Here is a 26,309-nt window from a genome sequence, read left to right as displayed (position 1 = left end):
AAAGTTATCAATTTCATTGCGTATACAGTTATTTTGCTAACTAAAGTAGCTCTGATATAGATTTTTGTTTGGGCTGGTCTGAAGTTTGCTATTAATGTCTTTCACTTACTAGAAGTTTACCATGATAGTATTTCCATAAATTTTGTTATTTTTTCTTGACATTTTTTAAAATGTACTTGTTTTCAATGTTTTTCCAGTATTGTTTTATTTTTCATGTTTATAAACTATGTAATGAAAAAATTAAATAATTTTTAAGTGTAACTTGTGAAAAATAGGTAAGTGTAACTTATGAAATGAGCAAAATTTGCTGCAGAAAGGAATCTTCCAAATGAAAAGCAGTAATTACTATTTTGCCATGAAGTTGGCATTTATGTGGAGAATCAACTTCCATTTTGACAGTTTTTTTATATCTAGTTTCTTATTTGAATTTAAGAAACAATTTTTTTTTCTATAAGTTTGACACATTTTAAAATCAAAAAAGTATTAATTTTATGTGTCAACAGAATAGTGCTACACTTACTTAGTTATTTATTAAACTGTTTTCTTTATAATTTTTGTTATAATATATATATTTTTTGCAGAATGGAACATTCCAATGTAACAGTGGTCATTGTATTGCATCTTACTTCCGTTGTGATGGAGATGTTGATTGTCGTGATATGAGTGATGAAATGAAATGTCCACCAAGATTCCCTAATGGCAGATACTGTCCAGAAAATAAATTTGAGTGCGCTAATAAAATATGTATTGAACATGAAGATAAATGTGATGGAATGGATGATTGTGGTGATGATTCTGATGAAAATTCTGCTATATGCTGTAAGAGAGATTTTTATTTATTGAAATATTTATTTATTCCTAAAGTAACAATAACATTTACTATAATTATTTATTTATTTTTTTTACTTTTCCTTGGTTCATAACCAACTTTAAAAAACAAGTTTTTTAGTTTCACCTCTGTATATATTTATATTGTCACTAACATCTTGAGAACAGATGATATGTCTGTTGAGAATAAACTAAAAATTCATTTAAACTGCATATTACAATCTAAAAGTGATCTAGAAGTGAATTAAATATTTCAAATTTGTTAAATAAAAGTGAAATTTGCTTTAAATATCGCATTAAAAAGCACTAAATAATATTAACACATATATCCAATTGTATGGAATTAACTCAAAACTTTCTCCCTTATTATTTCTTACTTAAAATAATTACTTATACATAATAAAATAATTTTTAATTTTAGTTTGTTTCAAAAACTCCATTTTTTAGATTATTTAAAATGTAGTATTAATATTTCAGACTAATAATAACTAAATGCAAAAATCTCCACTTACATTCAAAAAATATGTGAACTTAAAAAACAAAAAAAAAATCATTAAAAACCTAAACTGGATGTTTTTAATTAGTTAATTAATATTAATGTCAATGTCAACAATTAATGATAAAATGTTAAACAATAGATTATTAATTTAAAAAATTGTATTAGTAGAAAATGTTGTCATTACAAAACAAAACTGTAGGTATGACATGGCAATTAACTTCAACTTTTGGAATAAATCCTTTTTTATATACGTTAAACAATACATCTTTGAAAAAAAATTGTGTTATCATTTTATTGCGAGTATTGCTTTTTATATTATCTTCAGATTCTCTTTTCACATGATTCTTTCCTCCACTTCAAGAAACTTTAACCAAGAGAATACTTTTGCTATTGTTGTCTAGGAAGAAATTGTAAAAATATTTGGAATAATACCTTTAATCACTTCACCATTATTAATTTAAAAAAACATTTTCCCAATGTATTGTGTTATTGTAGGTGAAAACAAAGGAATTTTCATTTACTATACTGATACCACTTCAGCTCCACCATTCCTCCAAAAGAGTACCTTGGAGAAAAGTAGTTTGAAGGATATCTTTGAAAATTGAATGGTGGGATCATTAATTCTCGCATCTTGAATTCTTAATTCAGTAACACAACAATGTGCATATTATATAATTAATTTAGTTTTTGTAGGAAGGGGTAAAAATTGGGTTAAAGGGTGGAACCAACTTGAAAAAAAATGAATTTTCACCAGATGAAATTCTTTTGCTAAATTAAATAAAAAAGGACAGTTTTAATTAAATTAAAAAAAATTAACATATTTAATAAAAATGTATGCTTAATTATAATGAAAATTAAAATAAAAAGCTCTAGTAGACAAAACTGCAAAACACAAAAGCTGCTTATTTATGCTTCAAAGTGTAATAAAAATTGTTTATAAGAAAATATGTATGTGTGTGATTTTAAACAGCTCTTAGTATGAAAAAAATTGTATATTTTAGAAGTGAAAAAACCTCAGTTGTACAAATAAAATAAGTATGATCCTAAACCTTACTATCTTAATGATGTAAACTACAAAATAAAATATTAACTAGAAATCACATTAATATCTGTAAATAGGTACATAAAATTATTAAACATAATTAAATTTTTGATTAAAAAAAAACAATGATTTTTATCAAAATATCTTGTAAAAATCTATAAATTTTTCATTATTATAGACTCATTTGTTCAAAAACTGATGTAAAATTTAATTGCATTTTCATTAAATATAATAATATTGGAAAACAATTATTATATATCAGAAAATTTAATCAGTTTTTACTTGAAAAGATACATTAGTTTAAAAAATAATCTGTTTTAACTATGAAAATATAATTAATATATAATTACATTTTATAGAACTCAAAATTATGTTATACTGTACCAATACTTGTAGATTTTTTTTTTTTGTTAACAAAAAGTCTTAATTCATGATTTGTTTTTAAAAATAGATTATATGATAATTAACTTGTATTTTTTTTTTTAGCAACTGTTGTCAGCTGTTCAGCTCGAGGTAGATATCAGTGTGAAAATGGTCATTGTGTATCATTAGAAGTTATTTGTGATGGTAAAGATGATTGCGGTGATGCTAGTGATGAAAATAATCATACCCTTTGTCAATTACCAGCTCAAATACCAGTATGTGCTGAAAATCAATTCCAGTGTGATAATGGTAAATGCATTCCTGATAATCTTGTTTGTAACTACGCTGATAATTGTGCTGATAATTCTGATGAGAAAGGATGTCGTAAGTATTATTTACTGAACTGTTATTATTATTATTATTTGCCTTATCACAATTTATTTAATTTCTGTTACATTTCACTTGAATTAAGAAAATTAGTTATATTTTTTAATAAAAATCTTTCCATTAATGTGCATGGTTAACTTTACCACTATTAAAACACTACTGTACGGTATGTATTATATATTGCTCTATTGATATGTTCTTTACTGTTGGATAATTATTCATACTTTTTAACATTACTAAAAACCATAGAAAACATGTTAAAAAAAACTAAAAAAAACATATTAGTCGTATTATAATTTGTATTCTGTAAAATAAGCTGTATAATTTTACTGTCAACATTTTTTAATCTTTACCAACAGAAGTTTTTAGTAAGTTATAAATGTGTACTACTGTTCAAATGTGTTCCCAACTACTTAATTTAACACTTTTACTAATTTATTGTAGATAGCAGTTTTCATAGATCTCCATATAGAACACGTATTGATTCTTATGAAGTATTAATATGCATGTTATAAAATAACTATAGCATTGGAATGTGCATTTCAATGGATATAATGTTAGCTTTGGTGTTAATTTGTCAATAAAACATTGGAAACAAATTTTAAAACCACCTGAAATGTATTATTCAGAGTGGGAATAAACTGTATAGTAATTTTGGAAAATATTTGAGGTAGTTGTTCATAAATAATTACCGAATGTACATTTTTAAACCCCACAGAAAAATAACAATATTATTTTTTACTTGAAATCCTATTTCTGTGCAGGTTATTTTTTAATTTATTGTTAGCTATGTTAAATTCTACTTGTTCACCATTTTTAATTTACTTTTGAATTTTATTTACAGATTATGGAGAGGTATGTCCAAGCGATGGAACATTTGGTGGTTGTGAGCATTATTGTAGAAATGTAACCAAAGGTTTTATTTGTGGTTGTTATCGTGGTTTCACTATCCATCCATTAGATTGGAAAAAATGCGATGGTAAATAAAAAATATATTATTTATTTATATTTTTTCTACTACTTTTAGATCTATACTGTGTGTTGATCATTGGGAATGCTAGCATAGAAAACAAACCTTTGACTGTTTGGTAGTGTCAAGATTTGTCATCAATGCTATTACAGCAAAATAATTGTAGTAATACTATACAAAACCAGCAAAATAATTGTAGTAATACTATACAAAACTTTTGGTGTCTAAAATTATGTGTTTTTAATACCGTTTAAATTATAAATTAATTATAACTGTAATAAAGAAAAAGTGTACTTTGATCAGTAATGGCAGTCTACTATTAATACTGATATCCTGAATACCCATAATCTAGAGTAGAGATCTTTCAAGTTTTACAGATAATACTTATGGTGTATCGTAATCGTGTTTATTGGATTATTAAAATTGACAATTTATATTTAGGCCACCAATTTTATGTTCTAGACTCTGCTATTTCTGGCTGTAACATTGTAAAAAATATATTAATATTTAGTTCACATACTGGGTGTTTGAAAAAGAATGTTGCGATGTTTAAATTAAATTTACTTTATTACACTTAGAATTACATGTGCATGTGTTCTACTATATATTTATTACAAGAACAAAGTACAAAGTTTTTACCTCTTAATGTAGCTTGACTTGTATTTACCTTGAATACCATACTCGACAATTATGGTAATTCATGAATCCATCAACATGAAATGTTTTCGGTACTTTCTTTAGACCTACCTGGTGAATGTCCTTTCAAACTGCCTCTGGTTTCCAAAAACTGTTCACACCACATATACAGTGTTTCTAAAATGGTGGGCTGCCTATATGGCTATACTTTTTTGGATTCTACTTGTAAAACTAAACAAAAGATATCTTAGGAAAAATGCCAATTTCTCCTTCGTTCTCCCACTGTCCGCCATTTTGTTACTGTTATATAATAATTTATATCTCAAGTTCAGATAAATGAATCACATTAATATGTGGTAAGTGTCTTGGGAATAAAGTTTTAAAATTAGCAAAAAATCAGGACTTAAAACCTTCGCAAATTACAAAATGGCAGCCATGTTTATTTTTCAATCTGTTATATCTACACAAATATTAGTTTTATCTAAATTTATGTTATCCTAAAATATTAAGCCTTTTATTTTGAACAAAATAATATTTTATTTTTGAAAATCGGTTCACAAATAGTCAAATTATGGGAGAAAATTAATGTTATAATTTTGTGTCATAATTATTAGGTCTATTATTGGGAGAAAATTGTTACTTAATTCGATACTAATTTACAAACTAGAATTAAGAATAAATAAAAGCAATTAATATTTCATGAAATTGAACATAAAGTGGAGGACACAAAAATAGACACATAATAACATCAATTTTCTGCCATAATTCAGCTATTTGTTAACCGACTTTCAAAAATAAAAGGCTTAATATTTTAGGGAATAACATAAATTTTGATAAAACTATTATTTATAGAGATATAACGGATTGAAAAATAAACATGGCTGCCATTTTGTAATTTGCAAAGGTATTTAAGTCCTGATTTTTTGCTAATTTTAAAACTTTATTAACAAGATACTTAACAAATATTAATGTGATTCATCTATTCATTCGAATTTGAGATATAAATTATTATATAAAAATAACAAAATGGCGGACAGTGGAAGAACAAAGGAGAAATTGTCATTCTTTCTAAGAATATTTTTTGTTTAGTTTTGCAAGTAGAATCCAAAAAAGTATAGCCAGCCCACCATTTTAGAAAACCTCTGTATACTTTGTGGAGAATTTCTATGATAGACTAGTATTACTTCTTTTGTATGGCCATCAGTAATTTTGTTTCTGTGAACCACTATACATAGTGTGCTTTCTCTTATGGTCATATATTCGTACTGAAGCCTGAGTTCAGTACAGCTTAGCCTGTGCAACAATATAATGCAGTTGCTATCTGATGGAGAATGAGCAAACTAGAACATTGTTATCACTTTAAGATTATATATAAAAATGTATTGAGTGCTAGAAAATAAAAATTATTTCATTCTTATAATCCCAAAGTCCTTTTTCAGACACCCATTATTTAGCAGTAATTCAGATAAGAAGTTTCTTCTAATGTGGAAGTTTTACAGTTATCTGTTCCTCTTTTCTTTGACAAAGTAAAAATAATGTTTTATTTGAGATCTGTGATTACTAGTCCAGTCTCATAAATTTTCTATACAATCCTCTGTATTTCTTTCATCTATTAACTATTTATTCTTTCTGTAATGTAGTCTTTTATCTAGACCTTTGATATAACATTTTAGTTTAATTTTAGCAAAATTTTTATGGTAACTACAACTATGTTACCTGCTATTCTCATTTAGCTAGATTTCATAAGAAAGCTACCTATTGAAATAGGCACCATAATTTGACTTCTGAAAAATTTTGACTATCTTCACGTTTCACATCCCCTAGACCCCAATTCTTCATCAGCTCAAAGGTTTATATATACATTTATATATATAAAATTTTGGTTAAATGTGTTAATGAGCAAAATCGGATTATGGTAGTGGAATTGGAGGCTTTTAAAAAAAAACAAAATATCACTATAACTTACTTATTAAATAAAATATCTAATTTGTTTAAAGTTCCTATTATTCTTTGGATAAGTTCCTAAAACTTATCTAAGTAAAGTTTTTTGATATCACCAAGCATTGGCCCAGGGGGTGGAAAAAATAGGGTTTTGAAGACAAAGAATCATACCTCCCTTAATAGGCACAGTATCAAATCAGTTTAAAGTGTTTCTTAATCCTCTAAACATTACCTAAAACTGTTGTCTGAAACAATTTTTGATATTTCTAACTCTTACAGCAAGGGATGACCGAAATGTTGCTGGAATTCTAAGAAGATGGGACTTGTATGCTAAACATGTGAACCTTTTTTCACATGCAACTATTGTTGTATTGAGTAAATTTGAAGTTTTTCTTAACTTTAAGGTGGAAACTTTTTTATCCCTTACTTAGCACTGGTGATATCTACCTCTGCCTTCCGATGTGCCAAAAGGGATTTTTTTTTACATCATTTCTTTTGCCTTTAATCAGTCTTCCTTTCTACTTAGCATTTTTAATTTCTTATATGTTATTCCACTCTTTTTTTTCCAGTTTTTTCTTTAGTTTCTTAAAATTTAATGGACATTTTATAATTTCTAAATCTTGGGCTGAATAACAATAGTCTACACTTTTTTATTTGGTGTATGTAATGGAATCGTTTAAAGAAATTTGCTCTCATTGATTTCAGATTATGATGAATGTGCTCATGGAGCTCATCACTGTTCGCACCTATGTACAAATCTAAATGGTACATTTAGCTGTTCATGTAGACCAGGTTTCACATTAGTAGATGGAATCAGTGGTGTCTGCAGAGCAATTGATCCAAAGGTATGAAACTTTTATTATTCATTTTATAGCATTAAAAAAAAATTTGCATTGTTCAGTAATAAAATTAAGTAGAGTTATAAATACCCTGAGTATTTTACCGCCATATAAACTTGAAGAGTATTAATTAGAAGCATAGGTATACAATATAACATATCAGTAGATTCACAAATATTACACATTTTTATATATACAAAATATTTACCTGTTAATAAATAAATAATTGCGTTCAATATATAAATAATGTACTTTATAAAGATTTCAGGAATAATTAAACATCCTACTCCATGACAGCAAAAGGGAGAACTGTGGTATTTTCTTGGAAGGATCAAGAAAAAATGGGAAAACCTCTATTAGGGCAGCATCACAAAATATAAAATTAATAAGTAAAAGAGAAAAGTGGATATGGATTTCATAATTCACATGAAAAGAATGGGGTCCAGTTCCTCTTGATCAAATGATGATTTTACTTTAAAGATTATGCAGTATTAAAGAATAATTTAATCAATATTTTTTTATCTTGCAATTAATTGTTTTACCACAATTTCTCTTGATCTAGCTAGATGAATGTTGGGGAAGTTCCTTTTTTAACCATTTCTATCCTATCCTGAATGGTATCCGTGTCACGACTTTTTATCCAACTCCTCTTAGGGATAAGAAAAACACTGGACCCTCAACTTCACTCGCAGGGAAACCATGCAACATTTTGTTGCATATGAAAAATGCTGTGTCTGACTGAAATTCAAACCTGGGACTTTCTGGATGAAAGCCCAATTAAAATTATTTATATTATTATAAAAAGAACATTTCAATGCATAATTATGTGTAATGTTTTTATATATAAACCAAGATTAGTACAGTATTAGTTTTTTTTTTATTCTCAGAAATTGTAAAACATTCTTTAATTCGTATAAGTAATACAAAACAGAAAAAAAAAATGATAGAAAACTTTGTAATCTCTTCTGAGAAGTGCAAGAACTTAGAGAATAACAAATGACTTCAAACACTCGGACAATTCATTCAAGATAATGCATTTACATTTGATAATGTTTTTTTTTGATCAAATTAAGCACGGTTTCATCTTCCTGGATACATTAAAACCCAAAACAACAGAGTACAGAGTTATGAGAATCCTCACATTTATCGTGAAAGGCAGTCTAAAAGGTATTCTCACAAAGTTGGTGTTCAGAGCATGATTTCACATACCATAGAGTATTAATTTTGTAACTCTGTAGATTCGCATTTGTTTCTACCTCCTAGTTTCCCTCACTTTTGAAATATGAAACAGTTTCCATATTTTAATATCACCTTTATATAAATTACATACAATTAATGGATTTTTTTATTTTATTTTTTGTATTTAAAAATTTTATGTATATTTTTAAAATATGTGTTTATAATTTGTTTTATTTTAGGTAAATGTGATATTTGCAAACGGACCAGAGATAAGGGCATATGATGTAAGTAAAAGAAAAGAATTTGATGTAATAGCACAAGAAAAACATATTGAAGCAATTGATTTTGATCCAAAAACTGAAATGGTGTTCTGGGTTGACTCATATGATAGAAAAATAAAACGATCATACATGGTGAATGCACTTTCTGGTGAAGTAAAGATTGGATACCCTCAAGAGCTTTCATTAAAAGGTACGTCTTTTAACATTTATTTATCTCTTTTTTTAATTTTTCCTTTCATCTATGATTTGATACCTCAATATATTTCTTTTATAAATGTCACATAAACAAACATTCCTCAATTTAAATAAGGTAGTTTAAAAAGGAGCATACTTTATTGAACTTATTTTAATGCATACTACTTCATTGATGAATTTAACATTTTTAATACACTTTTGAATTGCTAACAGGAAATGCCAAACCAACAAGTGTAGCAGTTGACTGGGTAGCTGAAAACTTGTACTGGACAGAGACTGATCGGTCTGGGCCAAAACCAAAAGGACGAGTTATGGTTTCTAAGCATGATGGACGTTACAGAAGATCACTTATTGATTCTGGTGAGTTAAAAGTAATTCTTCTTGATGTTCAAATTTTTATTGAATTTCATAATTCTTTATTTCCATCTCTCTCTCTCTCTCTCTCTCTCTCTCTCTCTCTCTCTCTCTCTCTCTCTCTCTCTCTCTCTCTCTCTCTCTCTCTCTCTCTCTCTCTCTCTCTCTCTCTGTGTGTGTGTGTGTGTGTGTGTGTGTGTGTGTGTGTGTGTGTGTGTGTGTGTGTGTGTGTGTGTGTATTTAGTTTTAATTCGTCAGGTGTAAATGTAATATTTTTATCCATAGTAAGAAGTTGGTGTTTGGTTTTCAGTAACATTGGACCTGATATCCACATCAATCAACATTAACTGGTTTCCCATAGATCACTACAAGTCGAACTATGTTTCCCTTCGGATGGTTAATAAATTGCATATTGCTGGCATTTAATGGCATTTTGTCAGCCATTATGATTCGATTGGTTGAGATACCAGTAATGATATTTTGGGTTAAGGTTTGGCTCCTGTTATGGCTTTTTTGTTTTGTATTGTATAAAGCCTCATAAAAACAACTGTAGCAGTTGATAACAGCAAATATAAAAATAAAATGAAGCGCCTCTGCAGCAGTTCGCAGATGAGTGATCCCACAGCTTAATGAGTTTAAGGCAATGTTCTCTGCTTTGGTGAATAGATTTGAGGCACTTACCTCTAAGCCAACTGAAGTTAAGGAGGTTAAGAGGCAGTTTTCGTCTTTGTATCAGCACCTGTGCCTATTAGGGCGGAGCAGAAACGCTAACTAAGGTGCTTAAAGGCAAGCAGGAGGCTAGCTCAGCCCGTAAGCAGCCAGAGGTCATCTTCCTAAACAGGAAAGAGGGCTCCACAAAAACAGTTAAAGAAATTTTAGAGGAATTTTAGGCTGCTCTTCAGGAAAAGAGGTCAAATTTAAAGATTATTAACATAAAGGACAGTAGGAAAGGTCTGGTTGTCGTAGCGAATGACAGGCGGTTGGTTATTCGTTTCAGAATCTATCGTTAGTAAATAGTTGGAGGTCAAGGTAGATCAGGCCTTGAGTCATTGCCTATGATATAGATTGTTGCCTGTCTGAGGAAGTTGTGTCTTATACGGGAGCAAATCACAGACTTGGATGAGGTGACATTCAAATCTGAATGCAAGTTTTTGTTCAAAACTGGTAGACATGATGCCCAAAGGTATCATCGTGTATTCAAATTTGGGTGTACTCTATTTAACAAGTTTGTCGCCACTCTCTCTTGTTGTTTATGCATCTCTTTTCTTGGATAGTCAATGAATACATTGATGCTCAGAGATGTTTTAAGTGTTGTAGATTTTGTCAAAGGACTAAATTATGTCAATGCACTTCACTCTGTGTGCATTGTAGTGATGATTCTCACAAGTGTGAAGAAAGGTGTCCAAAAAAGTCTGAGGATCTTACTTGTGCAAATTGCAAATGGTTGTGCAAGAAGGTAAAATAGAGGTTACCTTATTTTTTTTTTTAATATTTTTTTGATCTTTAACCCTCTTCCAATATTTTGACATTCCTTTTTTTGGATACTACAGCTGATCGGGGTTAAGAGGTACTGAAAAAAAAAAAATGTATATATATAATAAAAAATGTATCATTGTTAATTTAATCGCTAAGCAACATATTATACCACTTTTAATTTTTATATTAAAACACTCTTTAAATCACTTTTATTTCAACCTGAAGAGAGATAATTGTTTTATCTGTCTGCAAGTGAAGAAAAGAATACGATTTAATATAATATAAAAGAAAAAGAGAACAAAGAAGATTAATAAGTAAATATAACAGAAATTTAATTAATTGTAACTGCTAAAATCTCATATTTGATTTCTTAAAAAATGTTCAAGATTTTGAAATTCATTCTTTTATTACTACTCCTTAAATTATTGGTGGAAGCTATCTGCGGTGTAATAAGAACATTACTCATCTATTTACTAGTCATCCTGCTGGTTCGTCGTTCATATAAAATTTTACTCAAGTTCGCCAAAAAATTAAAAGTATAAAATATTTTTCAATGACAACAAAATCTGAAGTATAAATCAAAATTCAAAACAGTTTATCTACAAATGTTATCTGCAAATTGATCAAAATTATTAAATCTTTTATGGAATCTACATTGTTAAAAATTATGTGATTTTTCAAGCTTTTACATCAAAATTGCTACTGAAATCTTCGTGTTGAATGTACGTTGTTAAAAGTTGTAATGTTTTTTAATCCTTCATATCAAAATTTCTACTGAAATCTTCGTTGATGGTGAAAATTAATAGTAAAGATTCATAAGTTATCAAATCAAAAATAAACAGTTTTATGGGTTAACATCGATGATAATTTACAAGTTATAAATCAAAATTCTGATAAGTTTATCTACAAATTTTATCTGCAAATTGATTAAAATTATTAAATATTTATCGAATCTACATTGTTAAAAATTGTGTGATTTTTTTCAAGCATTAAATTAAAATTCCTACTAAAATCTTTGTGTTGAATCTACGTTGTTAAAATTGTAATTTTTCAAGTCTTCAGATTAAAATTGCTACTAAAATCATCGTGTTGAATCTACGTTGTTAAAAACTGTGATTTTTCAAGCCTTCAGATTTAAATTACTACTGAATTCTTCATACAAATAAACTATTTTTTTGGGATTTACTTTTCATGATTACATCAATTTAATCAGGATTTACAAGCTATAACATTTTATTTCTATGTGTCTTAAATAATTTTTTTAATAAAATTAATTTTTTTTTAATTTTTGATCTTTTCTTTTGTATTTTATACTAATTCATTTTAATAACTTTGAACATTTTTTATACATGTTATACAAGAAATTCTTTAAAAAAACACATTTGTGGCATAAGAAATGGTTAAAAGGATGTAAAGAGCACATTGCTCTAAATAAGTGATGAGCTTTTGTTGGTTAAAGAAGATTTGAGGAATGAGATTTAATTCAGGGCAGCACGATCTTGCTAGATACTCCCTCCAGAGCAGACCAGCTGTTACACAATGGCCTCGTCTATCAATGGCAGGTCATCAAATTAGGTATATCCTGCTGTAGAAGTATCTAGGTGTTATCCTTGATTCAAGGAGCACTTTAAATATGCTGTCAAAAATGCTTGTTCTGCTTTCTTTGGTGTGAAGAGAGCCATTCAGCCCGTATGGGAGCATAATTTCAGAACCATGCATGTTCTATATTAGAATGTATGCGAAGTAGTAATGCTGTAAGCTGCACCTGTCATTTGAAGAGCCCAGGCTCATCAAATGAGGTAAAAATATTATAGGAATATATCGTTAAGAGCCCAGCATCTCCTGTTATCTGTGATTAGTGCCTATAGGGCTGTCTCTCAAGAGGTGGTCCTTGTTATTTCTGGTACTAAACTCATTGATATCCTTGTAATTTAGCACCAATAACATTGATGCTAAGAAGATAGGTCAACTTATCTCTGGGCACATGAAAGAAATAGACAACCAAGGTTTCCATTATGGCACATCAGGTGGACTGAATCATTCGATGGCTGTTGTACAGATGGTAGTTTTATTAATGAGAAAAGCACACAGGTAGTTACGTGGATTTCCCCCAATTGGCATATTACACAGTTTCTTTCTGGACATGGTGCTTTTTGAGATAGGTTGGCCAGATTTAGCTTGATTAATTTAGGCTTTTATTTGGAGTGTAGGACCATTCATGTTGTGTGTTATTTCTTATATGTCTTGTTTATTTATCTGCAAATTAATTGGAAAACCGAAAGGGAATGGCATAGTTGCTGGCTTTCTTAGATTCTGAGCCCTGGTGAGGATGGCTGAGGGGGGTCTGATGCTCTAGATATAATAGCAACCCATTTGGCTAAGAGCCGCCTAGGTAGTTACAAGATAGGCATTTTGGCATTGAGCCCCGATTAGCTGAGATATTTGCTGTTAGGATGAAAATGGATGTGTGAAGAATCCTGTGATGAGCTGCGATGTGGGAGGGTACAGGCATTGACCTCGCTTCTGAAAGTGGACCAGAACAGAGAGAAATAAGATATTTTCATTAGAGGCCTATTAGATTTGTATATCTGTTTCTTGATTTTTAAGTAAATCAAGAGGACTTTGAATAAACTAAATTGAGGACAAAATTGTTGTAGTTGCGAACACCATTTTTGGTGTTTAAAGACTCAGTCAAATAATGATTTGAGTGCATAATTTAATTGAAGTTAGTTAAAACTCTTCTTATAATTATAAGAAGAGTTTCTGTGTGAAACCTTCAGTGTTAGAAGAAGACACATGGATCACATTTCTGCAAATTGGTTAATTTGGTAGTAGCGAGTTGTGAGTTACGGTAGGTGGTCATACAAAGACCATACAAAGGCGATATGTCTAAATAAATGCTGGAAAAATCTGCAGATTCATTTGCATCAGTGGCATCCTGTAAAAGGCTGATGACTGTGTTGCGTTATCAAGTTTAGAGGGTCTAAAAGATAAAGCCAATAAAGCCCAGCAGAGCTAGGAACAGAGAGAGTGGCCCAGCAGATGACTGGGACTATCACAAGGTAAAGTGTCTTCATAAGAGAGTTAGGTAGTTGTATAGTTTTGATTAGACAACTACTGCACTTAAAAACTAGGCAGATAGTAGTTATGAGACTGAGATTTAAAAACAGAACAGGCTATATATGTGATGTACATTTTGGTTTTAAGTAAATCTGAACATTTGCAAACATAAAATTATTAATGTGCTAAGAAACAGTCCTGAAACGCTCTTCGGAAACAACTGGAACACAATTAAAATATAGTGCAGTCTAATATTAAAATGCTATTTTATAAAAAGCTTGTTTGGTAGATTGTTTGAATCAAATTCATATTTTTATAAAAATATATTTACTAAATAATAATAATTGCTGTTTTAAACAGGTTTAGATTTCCCAACATCAGTAGCAGTAGATCCACAAAATGGTAAAATGTTCTGGGCCGATGCTGGAATTTCACCAAAGATAGAAATTGCTTGGATGGATGGTTCTAAACGAAAACCTCTTGTAACTGAACAGATACGTCATCCTTCTGGACTTACTATTGATTATGCCCGTGATCATTCATTATATTGGGTTGATACTAAACTAAACAACATTGAAGTGATTAGACAAGATGGATCAAATAGAGCTACTATCCTTCGTGGAGGTATTTAAAATAGTTTTTTCTTTTTTAATTAAAATTTATTTAATGTGTACTTAATTCTACTTAAATTTTAATATTTATTAAGTTATATCATAATTAAATTAAGATTTTGTAAATTAACACTTTTATTATATTTAAGAAAAGGTTTGTATTATTAAATGAAATTTTTGGTGTAAAAGTCTTGTAAATTTTTAATTTTAATTTTATCAGTATGCAATTTTATTTAAACGTTTGTTTTTATTTATAACTTATTTAAACATTTTTATTACAGAAAAACTTCATCATCCATTGTCGTTAGATGTGTTTGAAAACAACTTGTACTGGACAAATAGAGACCTAGGAGAAGTAGTTAAACAGGATAAATTTGGTCGAGGTTTAGCAGTTGTATTAGTTAGAAATCTTATTAATCCTACAGGTGTTAAAAGTAAGAATATTATTAAACATGTTAATATCTTATCAAAAAAAAAATCTTTGTTGTTTGTCTTTAGATATTTATAAATGTTGACCAGGGAATTTTATAGAGTATAATAGTGATTATTTACAGAAATAGTAGTATTTTCATTTCTAAAAATATAAAAATAATTACTCAAGTAGTGAGTGAGTACAATTAAGCAAGTAGTGAGTACAATTTATTACCTGCTGCCAATTGATATTTACTTTCGTTTTCTGCAAATGCTCAGGCTATTCACTTTATGAGCATTTGATGGTCGATTATAATGATAAACAAAACAAAATTGCATATAAAGTGCTTTTAAAAAAATTAGTTCAAAGTGTTTTTGTAACTTTCTTTCATAATAAGTTAATCTGTTTTAAAGAAAGTTTTTTTTTTAGAAATTTTTTTATTAATTGATGAGCAGTTTTAATACATAAAAGATCTGTTGAAAAATTATACAGCCTTATGTTGTTTTTATTTGGAAGAAACTAAAATCAAAATGTCAAGCAGCTGAACTCATTAAGTTTTATGTTAATTTTTATTTTTTTACTTTTTTTATTTTTTAAGACAGTAATGATCATACAATTAAATAAATTAAGCATAAACAGTAAGCTTTATTATTGTTTTCACTGCCACATCTCAGTGAAAAAGTATTAAATGTTTGAATTTTGATAACAAGACAATCATTTTCTGCTCAGTAATGTTTTTTCAATAACATTAATTATATTCACTCAGTATTTTTTTACATATAAATAGTATGTTTTGTTGGTTAATCAAAATTTTGAGAAATATATGCTGCTGGTTTTACAACCATAGAACCAACAATGCTAACTAACAACTGATGATATGTTATTATTGATAATAAGCAACAAGAATTGAAAACTAAATGGACTTAAATCTCTGGCTTATTAAATATTACTTAAAAAATAGTTATATCTGTAGTTAAAGATTGAATATAACTTTTCTTTTTTTTACAGTATACCACAGAAATCATTACAATACTTCACTGAGTGACCCGTGTTTTAATAGTCCATGTACCCATTTATGTTTGATTGTACCTGGTGGTCATAGATGCAGTTGTCCTGATACACAGAACAGTCGACTTCTATCAGACATTCATTGTGATGCTCGTAAGAATTTTTATTTTAATTGTTTCCTATAATAATATATTTCTACTTATTTCATTTTTAATTTTATGACAACCTTTTCAGGACACTTGTCTCTGTTATTATAATCATAATTTTGTTAAACATTTAACAAAAACTGCTGTTGTGAAATTTTATATTTAATATCTTTTTAATCTGTAAAACATTAAGAAATTTAATTTTAAAATGGAAAAAATTTCAATTGTTTTATAAAATGTTAAATATTTTTGTAAGCAGGAAAAAATAAATTAGTCTTATATTAGTTTTTATTCTTATTCAGTACGACTTATATAATTTTTCACCTATTTTTAATGCACGGTCAGAAATGTTAATAAATTTTTTTTTTCTAATTGGTACAAGATATTATTATAAAGATAACACAGGAATGTGTTGGGTGCTACTTCATGAATAAAAATGGAACTTATTAGCATTTGTCTGTATAAATTACATAAATCACCTACACAAATCACAAAATAAAATTAACCGGTTAAAATAAAATATAACTGGTTAAAATGCAAATACATCAAAATATTAAATATATTGGAAAGTAATTTAGTAATAAGTAAAGATATTAAATAATCTGTTAAATTCAAAACATAACAATTTAGAAGATATTAATAAAAATTATTGAACTCATTTATTAAATGCATAATGAAGATGCAGAAAATTCACTTTTTTAACTGAGTGAAAAGTAAAAACAATGGTTATGAGAAATAAAATATTTTAGTTTATAATAAATTGGTGGGAGGATCCTTTCCTTTAAATAGATCAGCAGTATATTAAGAATGACAATTGAAGTGTAATAGCCTATTTTTAATAAACTGAGGTATTTTTTCTGATTTACATTAAAACAGTATTATGATTTTAACAAAGGTAATAAATAATACAACTACACATCCATCTTTACAGTTTTCATTTCAATTTCACTTTAGAAAAACAGTTTTTTTTGTCTTAATGTGTCACTTCTTACCAAATTGTTTTATCTACTTCTGAAATTATTTTCTCAGTATTTCTCACATTAATGTCTACATTAGTTAATCTACAGTATGCAGCATTATTTTGCTGTTAAATAACTTCTGGTTGTTAACCCACCAAAAGTGCTTAAGAATGAAAAGGATTGAAAGGAAGGGAGCAAATTGGAGTGATTAAATTTCCTCCAATTATTCCAGTTGTTACTTTCATTTTTTTTATTGTTTTTCCTTTCTAGTTATTACTTTCAGTAATATTAGTATTAGTATTTTATATAAAATATTAATGTATTTATACTAATGAATGAACGGTAAGTATTACTATTACTCATCAAAATTTAGAGATCTCAGTTGATGCACAGGGTAGAAATGGATGCTGGACAATCTGTAGGATTTTGTAGATGACGTAGCAAGAAGACAGACAGTCTTCTTATGTTTACCTACATTACACTGTTCCCTACACTGTACTATTAGCAGTACCATCACTACTTCAGACATCCTAGTTAGATCTACTGCTCATCTGTGTGTTTACACTATCTAAACTTTGATAAGTAATAATGAAATTAGAGTATGAAATAATATAAACTCTATCCTTTACAATCTGATGATTTTGCAACACCTGGGATGTTTCGTTGAAACTGAAGATTATTTAAGTATAACGTTTAAGTTCTATCACAGATATTTAATTTCTTGATGTACTTACTAGTGGCTAATGACCATATGTACTGATTGCAGCTGTGAATATTTATTACAATTAAAGAAATAAATGAGAGTTAAAAGAAAATTTGTATAAATAGAGGGTTTCTTAAGTAGTAACAATAAAATGTGATGATCTGCTAATCTATTAACAAAAATAAAAAAATTATCTTTATTTCTTCTGAATCTTTCCTTATTAGATTGTAATGTTATAAATAGCTAAGTAATGATAACGTGTGTATAGTGTTTCAGTTGTTATTTTAATAACCATATTGTTGAATGGTTATTAAAAATCATAATTCACACAGCTAATTTGTTTTAATTTTTTCAGCTTCAGAGCCACCATTACATGCACCACGTATATGCAAGTGTCAAAATGGTTATTGTGAAGAAGATAAAAATGGAGATTTGTATTGTAACTGCTTCCCAGAATTCAGAGGACAGTTTTGTGATATTTATATACAGCGTGCCAGAGTACCTGCACTTGGAAATATGGCTGCTCTTCTAATACCCTTAACATTGCTGTTAGTTGTTCTTGCTGCAGCTGCTATTTATATTGTTATAAGAAAGAGGCCGTTGTAAGTTTTCATTAATTTTTATTTTAACTATTAGTAAATATCTATTTAGTGTTTCCTACAATTTATATTAATAATAATTTTCATTCTGTCTTAGTTTTCCATCTCAGTTTTTTTTTAATCTGTAAATATACATCGCTAATTAAAACTACAAATAAAATCATTTACCCCTCTAATCCTTCTCAAAGTACATATTTATATAAATAAATTATTAAAAAGTAAGGGATGAGGTGGCTGTATTTCTGCATACTCTATGGATGCGCCAAGGGGCAGCAGGTTCTGAAAGTGGCAAGATAAGATTTTAATATCACGTTCCTAAAATAAATTAGATTTGCTGTTGAACAAAAAAAAAGGCATTTGAGGACACAATTTAATTAATTTAATAGTAAACACGCCTGTATCAAAAAAAGTTTTTTTTATTGGAGATTTTTAGGGTATCTTGAAATAGGGCTTACGAAAAAGAAAATATAAACTTGTTTGGTTTTCCTTACTCAGTCCATTTGAAATGAATCAAATGTATTACTGTAGTATGTAACTTAATAATCAGTCAGTTTAGCTACATAAATCAATTACCTTTTTCAAGCTATGCACAGCTGATTTAATTTTTATTGTTTTTAAATGGAAATATATTAATTCATAAATGGATATAACTGTAATTCAGATTTATTTTGATGAACTGATTTTCACTATGTAGGAAACAAAATTATATAATTTTGCATTAGTGTTCAATAACAGAGATGAGATTAGTTATTGATGCTGGGGGAGGAACCGTGCTTAGGTGGCATTATTTAATCTAGTACATCAAGTAATCAAAATATGTGTTAACAATAAAGAAAAAAACAAGCAACTTAATATTTTGAATTGGAAGATGTTTTCTTAATGTAACTTAACTAAAAATGTACAATAAGATAAATAAAAATGTTAAGATTTATTAAATAAAATTTTAATTTTCCTCCACTAAAGCATTTATAAACAAACACAATAAAATTGAGAAAAAATAATTTTAATTAGTCTTTTATAACAATACAAATTATAGCTGAATGGCTCACCTACAAAGTAAAAGGTAATACTTTCAAAATGTGTTACTTGACTTTAGCATTTTAAAGAATTGCAAAAAATTATTACAACAGTGAAAGGAACTTATTTTTAGGAGTGTTATATGCATTAAACTATGTGTACATAAAATTAAACACTGTATTCAATAAATTTTATTTAACTGAAATTGAGTTACTGGTTTAATTATGTATTATATAATGCGGAATTATATTTTTAAAAACAAAGTACTTTTATTTCTTTATTTTGTGATTGTAACAGTGTAAATGTATTCTATGTAATTTATCTTCTGAGAGATGGATTTTAACTATTAGTTTTCAAAACTTTTCTCATTAATGAGAAAGTCTCCTCCCTACTACTCTTTCATTATATACTTGTCTGATGTATGCATTACAATTTACAAAGGTATTTTAATATCTGGTTCATTATTGCTGTAAAAGTTGGGTGTTATTTGAGTACGTTAGGAAACATTTGTTTTGTTGTTTATTTCCTTTACAGCATTTCCTCAATATTCTGTGAGTTTTCAATACTTTGAAACAGTGCTACTTTCTATTTCTCATATTTTCTCAATCAATAAAAACACTTTTAGCTTTAAAAAAAAACAAATATTAGAACACCTGTTAGAGTAGATGATCAACAAAATGCTAACTTCTTTACCAACTGACCAGTGATGTATGTAGATTATTTTAGGATGTCTATACTGAAATATTTTAAATATTTTTAATAAGTAAGATGTCAGCAGAAATAAGAAAGAAGTAATAAAAGTAAGATGTCAGAAGTCAGTAAGAAGTTAGTTGTTATTTGTGCATTAATAGTTGTCTAATGTATGCATTACAGTTTACAAAGGTATTTAAATTTATCTGGTTACTTGCTTTTAAATTTTAAATTGCTTTAAAAGTTGTGTTATTTGAGTACAATGTTCAAAAAGTACAATGATCCAGAATGGAGAAGTAATTTTCCTTCATGTAACAAAGCTAGTGAAGAATATTTTAATTATTTTATCTGGAATTGATATTTTTTGTTGTATTCAATATTTAACTTTGGTTATTACTGAGAATAACATACTCTACGTAAAAAATAATGCCATAGCCACAGGTGTTATTCTAATGTAATTGTTACAAAAATATTAGTAACTTAAGAAATTGTTTCAACAAAAATTAATTTCATCAATAGCACGCATAGAATTTTTTTCTACAATTAACAATTATTTTCTGTTTACAGCGGGAAAGGAACTGGCTTAGGAGGCCTAACTAATTCACAAAGCGTTTCCTTTAGACAAGGTACAAATGTAGAATTTGGTTCTCCTACTTTCTCCAGCAATGGTCCTCCAATTGGAGTAAGTATATATTTATGGATTATAAATGCAATGTTTTTTCTTAAATTACTGACTTGTATGTATAAAATATTTAAAAATTAATTATTGTATGATGAAAAGATTTTTTTTAAATATCCATGAAACTTATTTGTCCTCTGATGGTATGAAACTGGTATATGATTTTTACTCTTTTTTTTTGTTAATATGCTCAATGCAAAAATAGATTTGTTGATTTAAATGTGATATTTTCAAAGGAAAAATATTGAAGTAGAGAACATCTTCAGAGGTTGGTGCTTCAAGGGGCTGAACTGCAGTAATTAAGAGTTTTTATTTAGGAAAATATATAAAAAAAACTGTATTCCTTTTAATATTTAAAAGTAATAATTTAAATCCAATGTTTAATACAATAATTTTTCTCATTGAAATTTTCAGAAAATGTTCAGATACAGTGATGATGTGTATAATTACAAAAATATGTGAATAACTAATAATAAACTGAATTCAGGGAAAAGATTTCAATTTAACAAACACTGAACTTTCCACATAAAATGACAGTTACCTCACCAGTTATTTTTTTACTTCTTATTGTTATGTTTGCCTTATAATTTAATATGTAAGAGCCAGTTTATTTTTGTATACCTAAGTTAGTTTTACTCACCTCCAGAGATGGCTGGACTGCATACTTGAGGATCTAGGATATGAGTTTGACGCAGTTTCTCAGAGGAATTTTATGGCATTCTTGTATACAAGGTCACTAAGATCCTCTATGGAATGTGATTATTATGGGAAGGGTGGTACCGCAGAACACACAGTGTTGAAGTGTGATCGGTTCTCCCACAGCATAGGGAAACATACCAGAGAGAATTTAGTCGGCTTACTTTGTAGAACATCATTGGGACTATTATGCAGACCTAACAAATCCACAATGTTGGTTAAGAAAATCCAAACAAAGATGGTGGAAAAAGTGCAGGTGAGAGAAATTCCTCCTGAATATCTATCTACCTTGGAGCTGTGTTCATATTAAAGCAGGTCTAGCCCCAAGACGGAGTAACAGCCAAAAAAATGTTAGCAATACGCAAGGTCAAAGAAAGCTTTTTTATAGTTGCTATAAGACAATTCTTTCTCTTACTTATTTATATTAATCATCTTCATAATATCTTTTAAATTATTATTTTGTAGAGGCTAATCGTTTATATTTTGATGTTTGTATATATATATATATATATATATATATATATATATATATACACACACACACACACACACAAGTGTAATTTTTTTATCAGGTTGGATATTTAAAGAGAACACTTCTCTCTTTGTTTTAAAATGAAAAGAGATTCATTTAATTTTAATTACACTATTTTATAAACACTGAACAGTCTTTATCAAATATATTACAACAGATTGTTTTTGTAATTTCAAATTTTTCATAACATATAATAAGTATTTATATTTCACAAGTAAACTAGTATTTTTTTAATATAACTCATAAAAATATGTATTTTACAAGTTAGCATGTTCTGGTAACTTTTTTATGACTTCATTTTTTTTTTTTTTTTGCAGGAACCAATGGATGTAGAATACAATATGGCTGATATCAGCAGTAAAAACCGTGATTTTAGTAATCCAATGTATGATGCTTTAGGCAACATCGAAGCCACTGATAATGGCAGTATGGGAGGTGGTATATATGAAGTACCTTCTGACGTGACCAAAAACAAAATTGTGCCAGAACCTGCATCAGCAGTGCTTGCACCATCCAGTATTATTCAAAGAGCATCGCCTCAGATACATGTAAGGCATCGAGACCTTGATCCTACATCAACAGACACAGGGAAAGACACACAAAAACTTGTAGAAGAGGATAAATCTGAGTGTTGATGTTGATAAATTTTGTGTGCTTAGAACTGAAACACACTTTATTAAATTTTTGACATAATTCCATGAGTCATTTATGACAGACCTCAACTTAATTAAATTTATTTATTACTTTTTAAAATGAATAACAAATTTTATTAAATTAAAAAACAGGATTCTGTTACGTGTTATGATTTAATTTTCTAATGAGTTGTTAATAAAAAATAATAATAACAAATGATGGTAGATTTTTTATTAATGAATGGGGAGTTCTCAGGTGATGTTTAGTACAAAATATGTTTATTAAACAAAAAAAAAAAAACAAAAAAATGCTTTACCATTGGCAGTATTTAAATTCTTTAAGGAAATAAAATAATACCATTGACTGCAACTTTGCTAATATGGTTATGGATTTTGTTAAAAGGTTTAGGAGTGTTTTTTCTATGATAATGTTACCTTACCGACAACTTTTTTGAATTCAAAAATAATTTTACCAAGCAATATTTTACATTAAAGTAGTAGTAATAATAATAATAATAATAATAATAATAAGAAGAAGAAGAAGAGAATTATAATTTCTGCTACTATTAAAAATAATCAGATCTGTAGATTTGACAAGATGGCTAAAATATTGAATTAAAAAATGTATTTATGTTTGTATTACTTTACAATTAGCAGCATCTTCATAATAAAATTATTTTATTTCCTTATAATGCAAGTAATTTATTTAACAATGTTAGCAACTTGCTTATATTAAATATTAACCTTTACTATTTATTTATTGAAGCTAAAAAATTTACTACTAATTTTCTATTAATTATTTTTTTACCTTAGAATGATTTTTTTTTATAAATTGCCCATCTTAGGTAGTAAAATTTAAATTGTAATTACATATGATTCAGTATTAAACAAAAACAATGGCATACAATAACAAAGTAACAGTTTGTGATCTATAACCAGTTACCACATAATATTAACTGGAAATAATACACTGGAAAAGTTAAACATTTTGTAAAAAGTTTCAATTCTACCATTATTTTTCATTCATTTGTTTTTCATTATTTTTCGTTCATTTGTTTGAATATTGTTGTTTACTTTAATTAGATTTTCAATATTTGCCCAAAATAGCATTTCTGTCAAAAATATAATCACCGAAGTTATTGAAAATAATCCACAAATATTTATCAGTTCAGAATTTATTATCAGAACAAACAACAGATAGATCATAATTGTGTTTTTCAATAAAACAGAGATTATTTATCATCAGAACTCACATAGCAACAAAAAATTCCAGTTTCGTTAATCCTATTAGTAAATAATTTTTGTTACTAAAATCATACATTCATTATTGTTAAGTATTTTTTACTTTTTTAATAATTAATGTTGATTGTTTGAACATGAGAAGCCATTAGTTCATTAATGTTATTTAAAAGGTTTGTAAAATAATCTATTCCACTATTATATATATATGTATATATAGTAGAATAGACATACATTAGTTATTAAAAAAAAACAATAGAAGAAATACATTTTGTAACAAAACAATAAGAGTTAATATTAATTAAGAAAGAAAAAAAAAAGTGAAAAAACATCAAAAACTAGATTTCTCACTTTAAGAAAAGAATTTTTTTAAATTTATTAGAAGATCCAGCAACAAACCTACTTAATGTAATTAATTTTATTAACATTTTATTTACATTTAGTTTTGGATTCATTCCAGAGGAATCCAATACCTTTATGTATCTTTAACAAATTGCAAGTTATAGTCAGTTGCACCATTTATTTATATAGCGAGTATATATATATATATATATATATATATACACACACACACACACACACACACACACACACAGGTATGTGCGTCAACATATCAAGATGTGTGGTTAATTAAAATCAAAGTACAGTGGACTGGAAGGAAGGCATTGTCTAGAAACCAACAGTATTAAAATATATACTTCTAGCAAGCCTCAACAGATTGTTAATATATTACACTGAAAGGCAAACAATAAACCTTGATGGTTTACCTAACCAATTTTTATCAACATTTAGATTTATGTACCATTCTCCTATATAATTATTTTTCTTTCTACCAAACAGACACAGATTAAGATGAAGTTTTGTTTGACTATAGTACCAAATAATTCTGTTTGTTTACAAAATACGGTCTGTTCATGTAATTTTAAATTCAGCCATTTGTGAATATTGGCTTTTAAAAGCAGTGTTCCTGTTTTTGAATTGCTAATGAAATTTACACATTATACTTACTTAATTTACACTACATTGTACTGCAATTATGGAATTTTTTATGCAACATTTTCTTAATTCACTATACAATTTTTTTTTAAAATTTAATACATTTTTTTATAAAAACCAAAATATAGGAACTTTTGAAGTTAAGTTCAAATTTGTACCTCTTGAACAACTGTAAACTTGTGATTAATTCAGTATTAGAACAGATTATTGCAATAATTATGCCAGGTAGTTTCTATTAACAGAAAATTTGGAACTGCTGATGCACCTCAGATTTTGATTCATGCTCATGAATGGAATTCTATTTAACTAGGAATTGAAAAAAAATTATAAATAAATATATGAATTTACAGAATATCAATATTCTTAAATATTTTTTATTGACTTATTAGTTTTATTATGAAGAAGTATACTTGTGTACGGGCTGCTTTAAATACTTTAGCTTATGCTTTATATGTTTCTAATTATTGTCAATAATAATTATTGTCAACATAAAATTAATTACAGTATTACAACATCATTATTAAAAATATTACAGTTTAGTGTAGCTTAGAAATTTTAGTCATTTTTATCTATCAAAATATATTTTTTATTAGTTGTACATGTGTAAAGTGGTATTGTTTTAAAACTGGAATAATATATTCATATTTACGAAGTATTACTTTTTTTTATGCTCATAATACAGTTATAATTAGAATGTAAATATAATACGTAATACTTGTATTTCATTTGTAATGTAAAAATATCAACAGTTTGGTGACCGTAATTATAATAAACAATATTCTAGTAATTTTATTACAAATATGAGACTGGTTGTTTTTAACTACTTTTATAAAATGTTAAAATAGATATAATATATTGTTTTATCATAAATTAAAATAAGCATTTAATTTATGTGAATAATTTTAATAAGAAGAAAAATTAAGAGTTATAAAAAAAATGTTTGATATGGTTGAGGTGTGTCAAGTGGCATCTTAGAAAAGAGTGAAACTTAAAAAAGTTTTTTATTGTGAAATAAGAAAGAACATTTCTATATAGAATTAATAAATAAATATTGTACAGTATATTATAGTTATTATTTTAATTATTAATGTAAAAAACAAATGAATTATATTATAAACAAAACTATTTTGATAAATTGTATATTTTGTGATTTCAACCTTAATTTTCCTTTACTTATCGTACCTTGTTGAAAATAATTTGGCATTCAACAAGAAGATTGTAGTATACTTTTCTGGTTAGCCTGTATAGTCAGCTAACCACCACTCATTAGCAAAACTTGTTGCTTACTAACTCCATATATTTTTATGAAATACACCATTTATAGTTTACCTTTTCAATAA

At 27.6% G+C, this 26,309-nt stretch overlaps 1 protein-coding gene across 1 annotated transcript in view; it reads left to right on the top strand.

The window, feature by feature from the left end:
• The window catches only part of mgl (low-density lipoprotein receptor-related protein megalin), a 129,114-nt gene extending 103,010 nt beyond the window's left edge, over positions 1 to 26,104 (top strand). Inside the window, exons 53-64 of the mRNA XM_075369293.1 lie at positions 582 to 819; positions 2,856 to 3,116; positions 3,964 to 4,098; positions 7,372 to 7,511; positions 8,924 to 9,155; positions 9,374 to 9,520; positions 14,411 to 14,674; positions 14,943 to 15,095; positions 16,082 to 16,234; positions 18,245 to 18,491; positions 20,763 to 20,877; positions 22,420 to 26,104. Of these exons, the coding sequence (XP_075225408.1) occupies positions 582 to 819; positions 2,856 to 3,116; positions 3,964 to 4,098; positions 7,372 to 7,511; positions 8,924 to 9,155; positions 9,374 to 9,520; positions 14,411 to 14,674; positions 14,943 to 15,095; positions 16,082 to 16,234; positions 18,245 to 18,491; positions 20,763 to 20,877; positions 22,420 to 22,737 (2,403 nt within the window). The 3' untranslated portion in view covers positions 22,738 to 26,104. The remainder of the gene's footprint in view (positions 1 to 581; positions 820 to 2,855; positions 3,117 to 3,963; positions 4,099 to 7,371; positions 7,512 to 8,923; positions 9,156 to 9,373; positions 9,521 to 14,410; positions 14,675 to 14,942; positions 15,096 to 16,081; positions 16,235 to 18,244; positions 18,492 to 20,762; positions 20,878 to 22,419) is intronic.
• Positions 26,105 to 26,309: the final 205 nt, after the last annotated feature.

This window comes from Lycorma delicatula, chromosome 6 (assembly GCF_047948215.1).
Source record: "Lycorma delicatula isolate Av1 chromosome 6, ASM4794821v1, whole genome shotgun sequence".
Classification (NCBI taxonomy): Eukaryota; Metazoa; Arthropoda; class Insecta; order Hemiptera; family Fulgoridae; genus Lycorma; species Lycorma delicatula.
The sequence above is the reverse complement of the archived record's forward strand: the minus strand, read 5'-3'. Positions and strand labels throughout refer to the sequence as shown.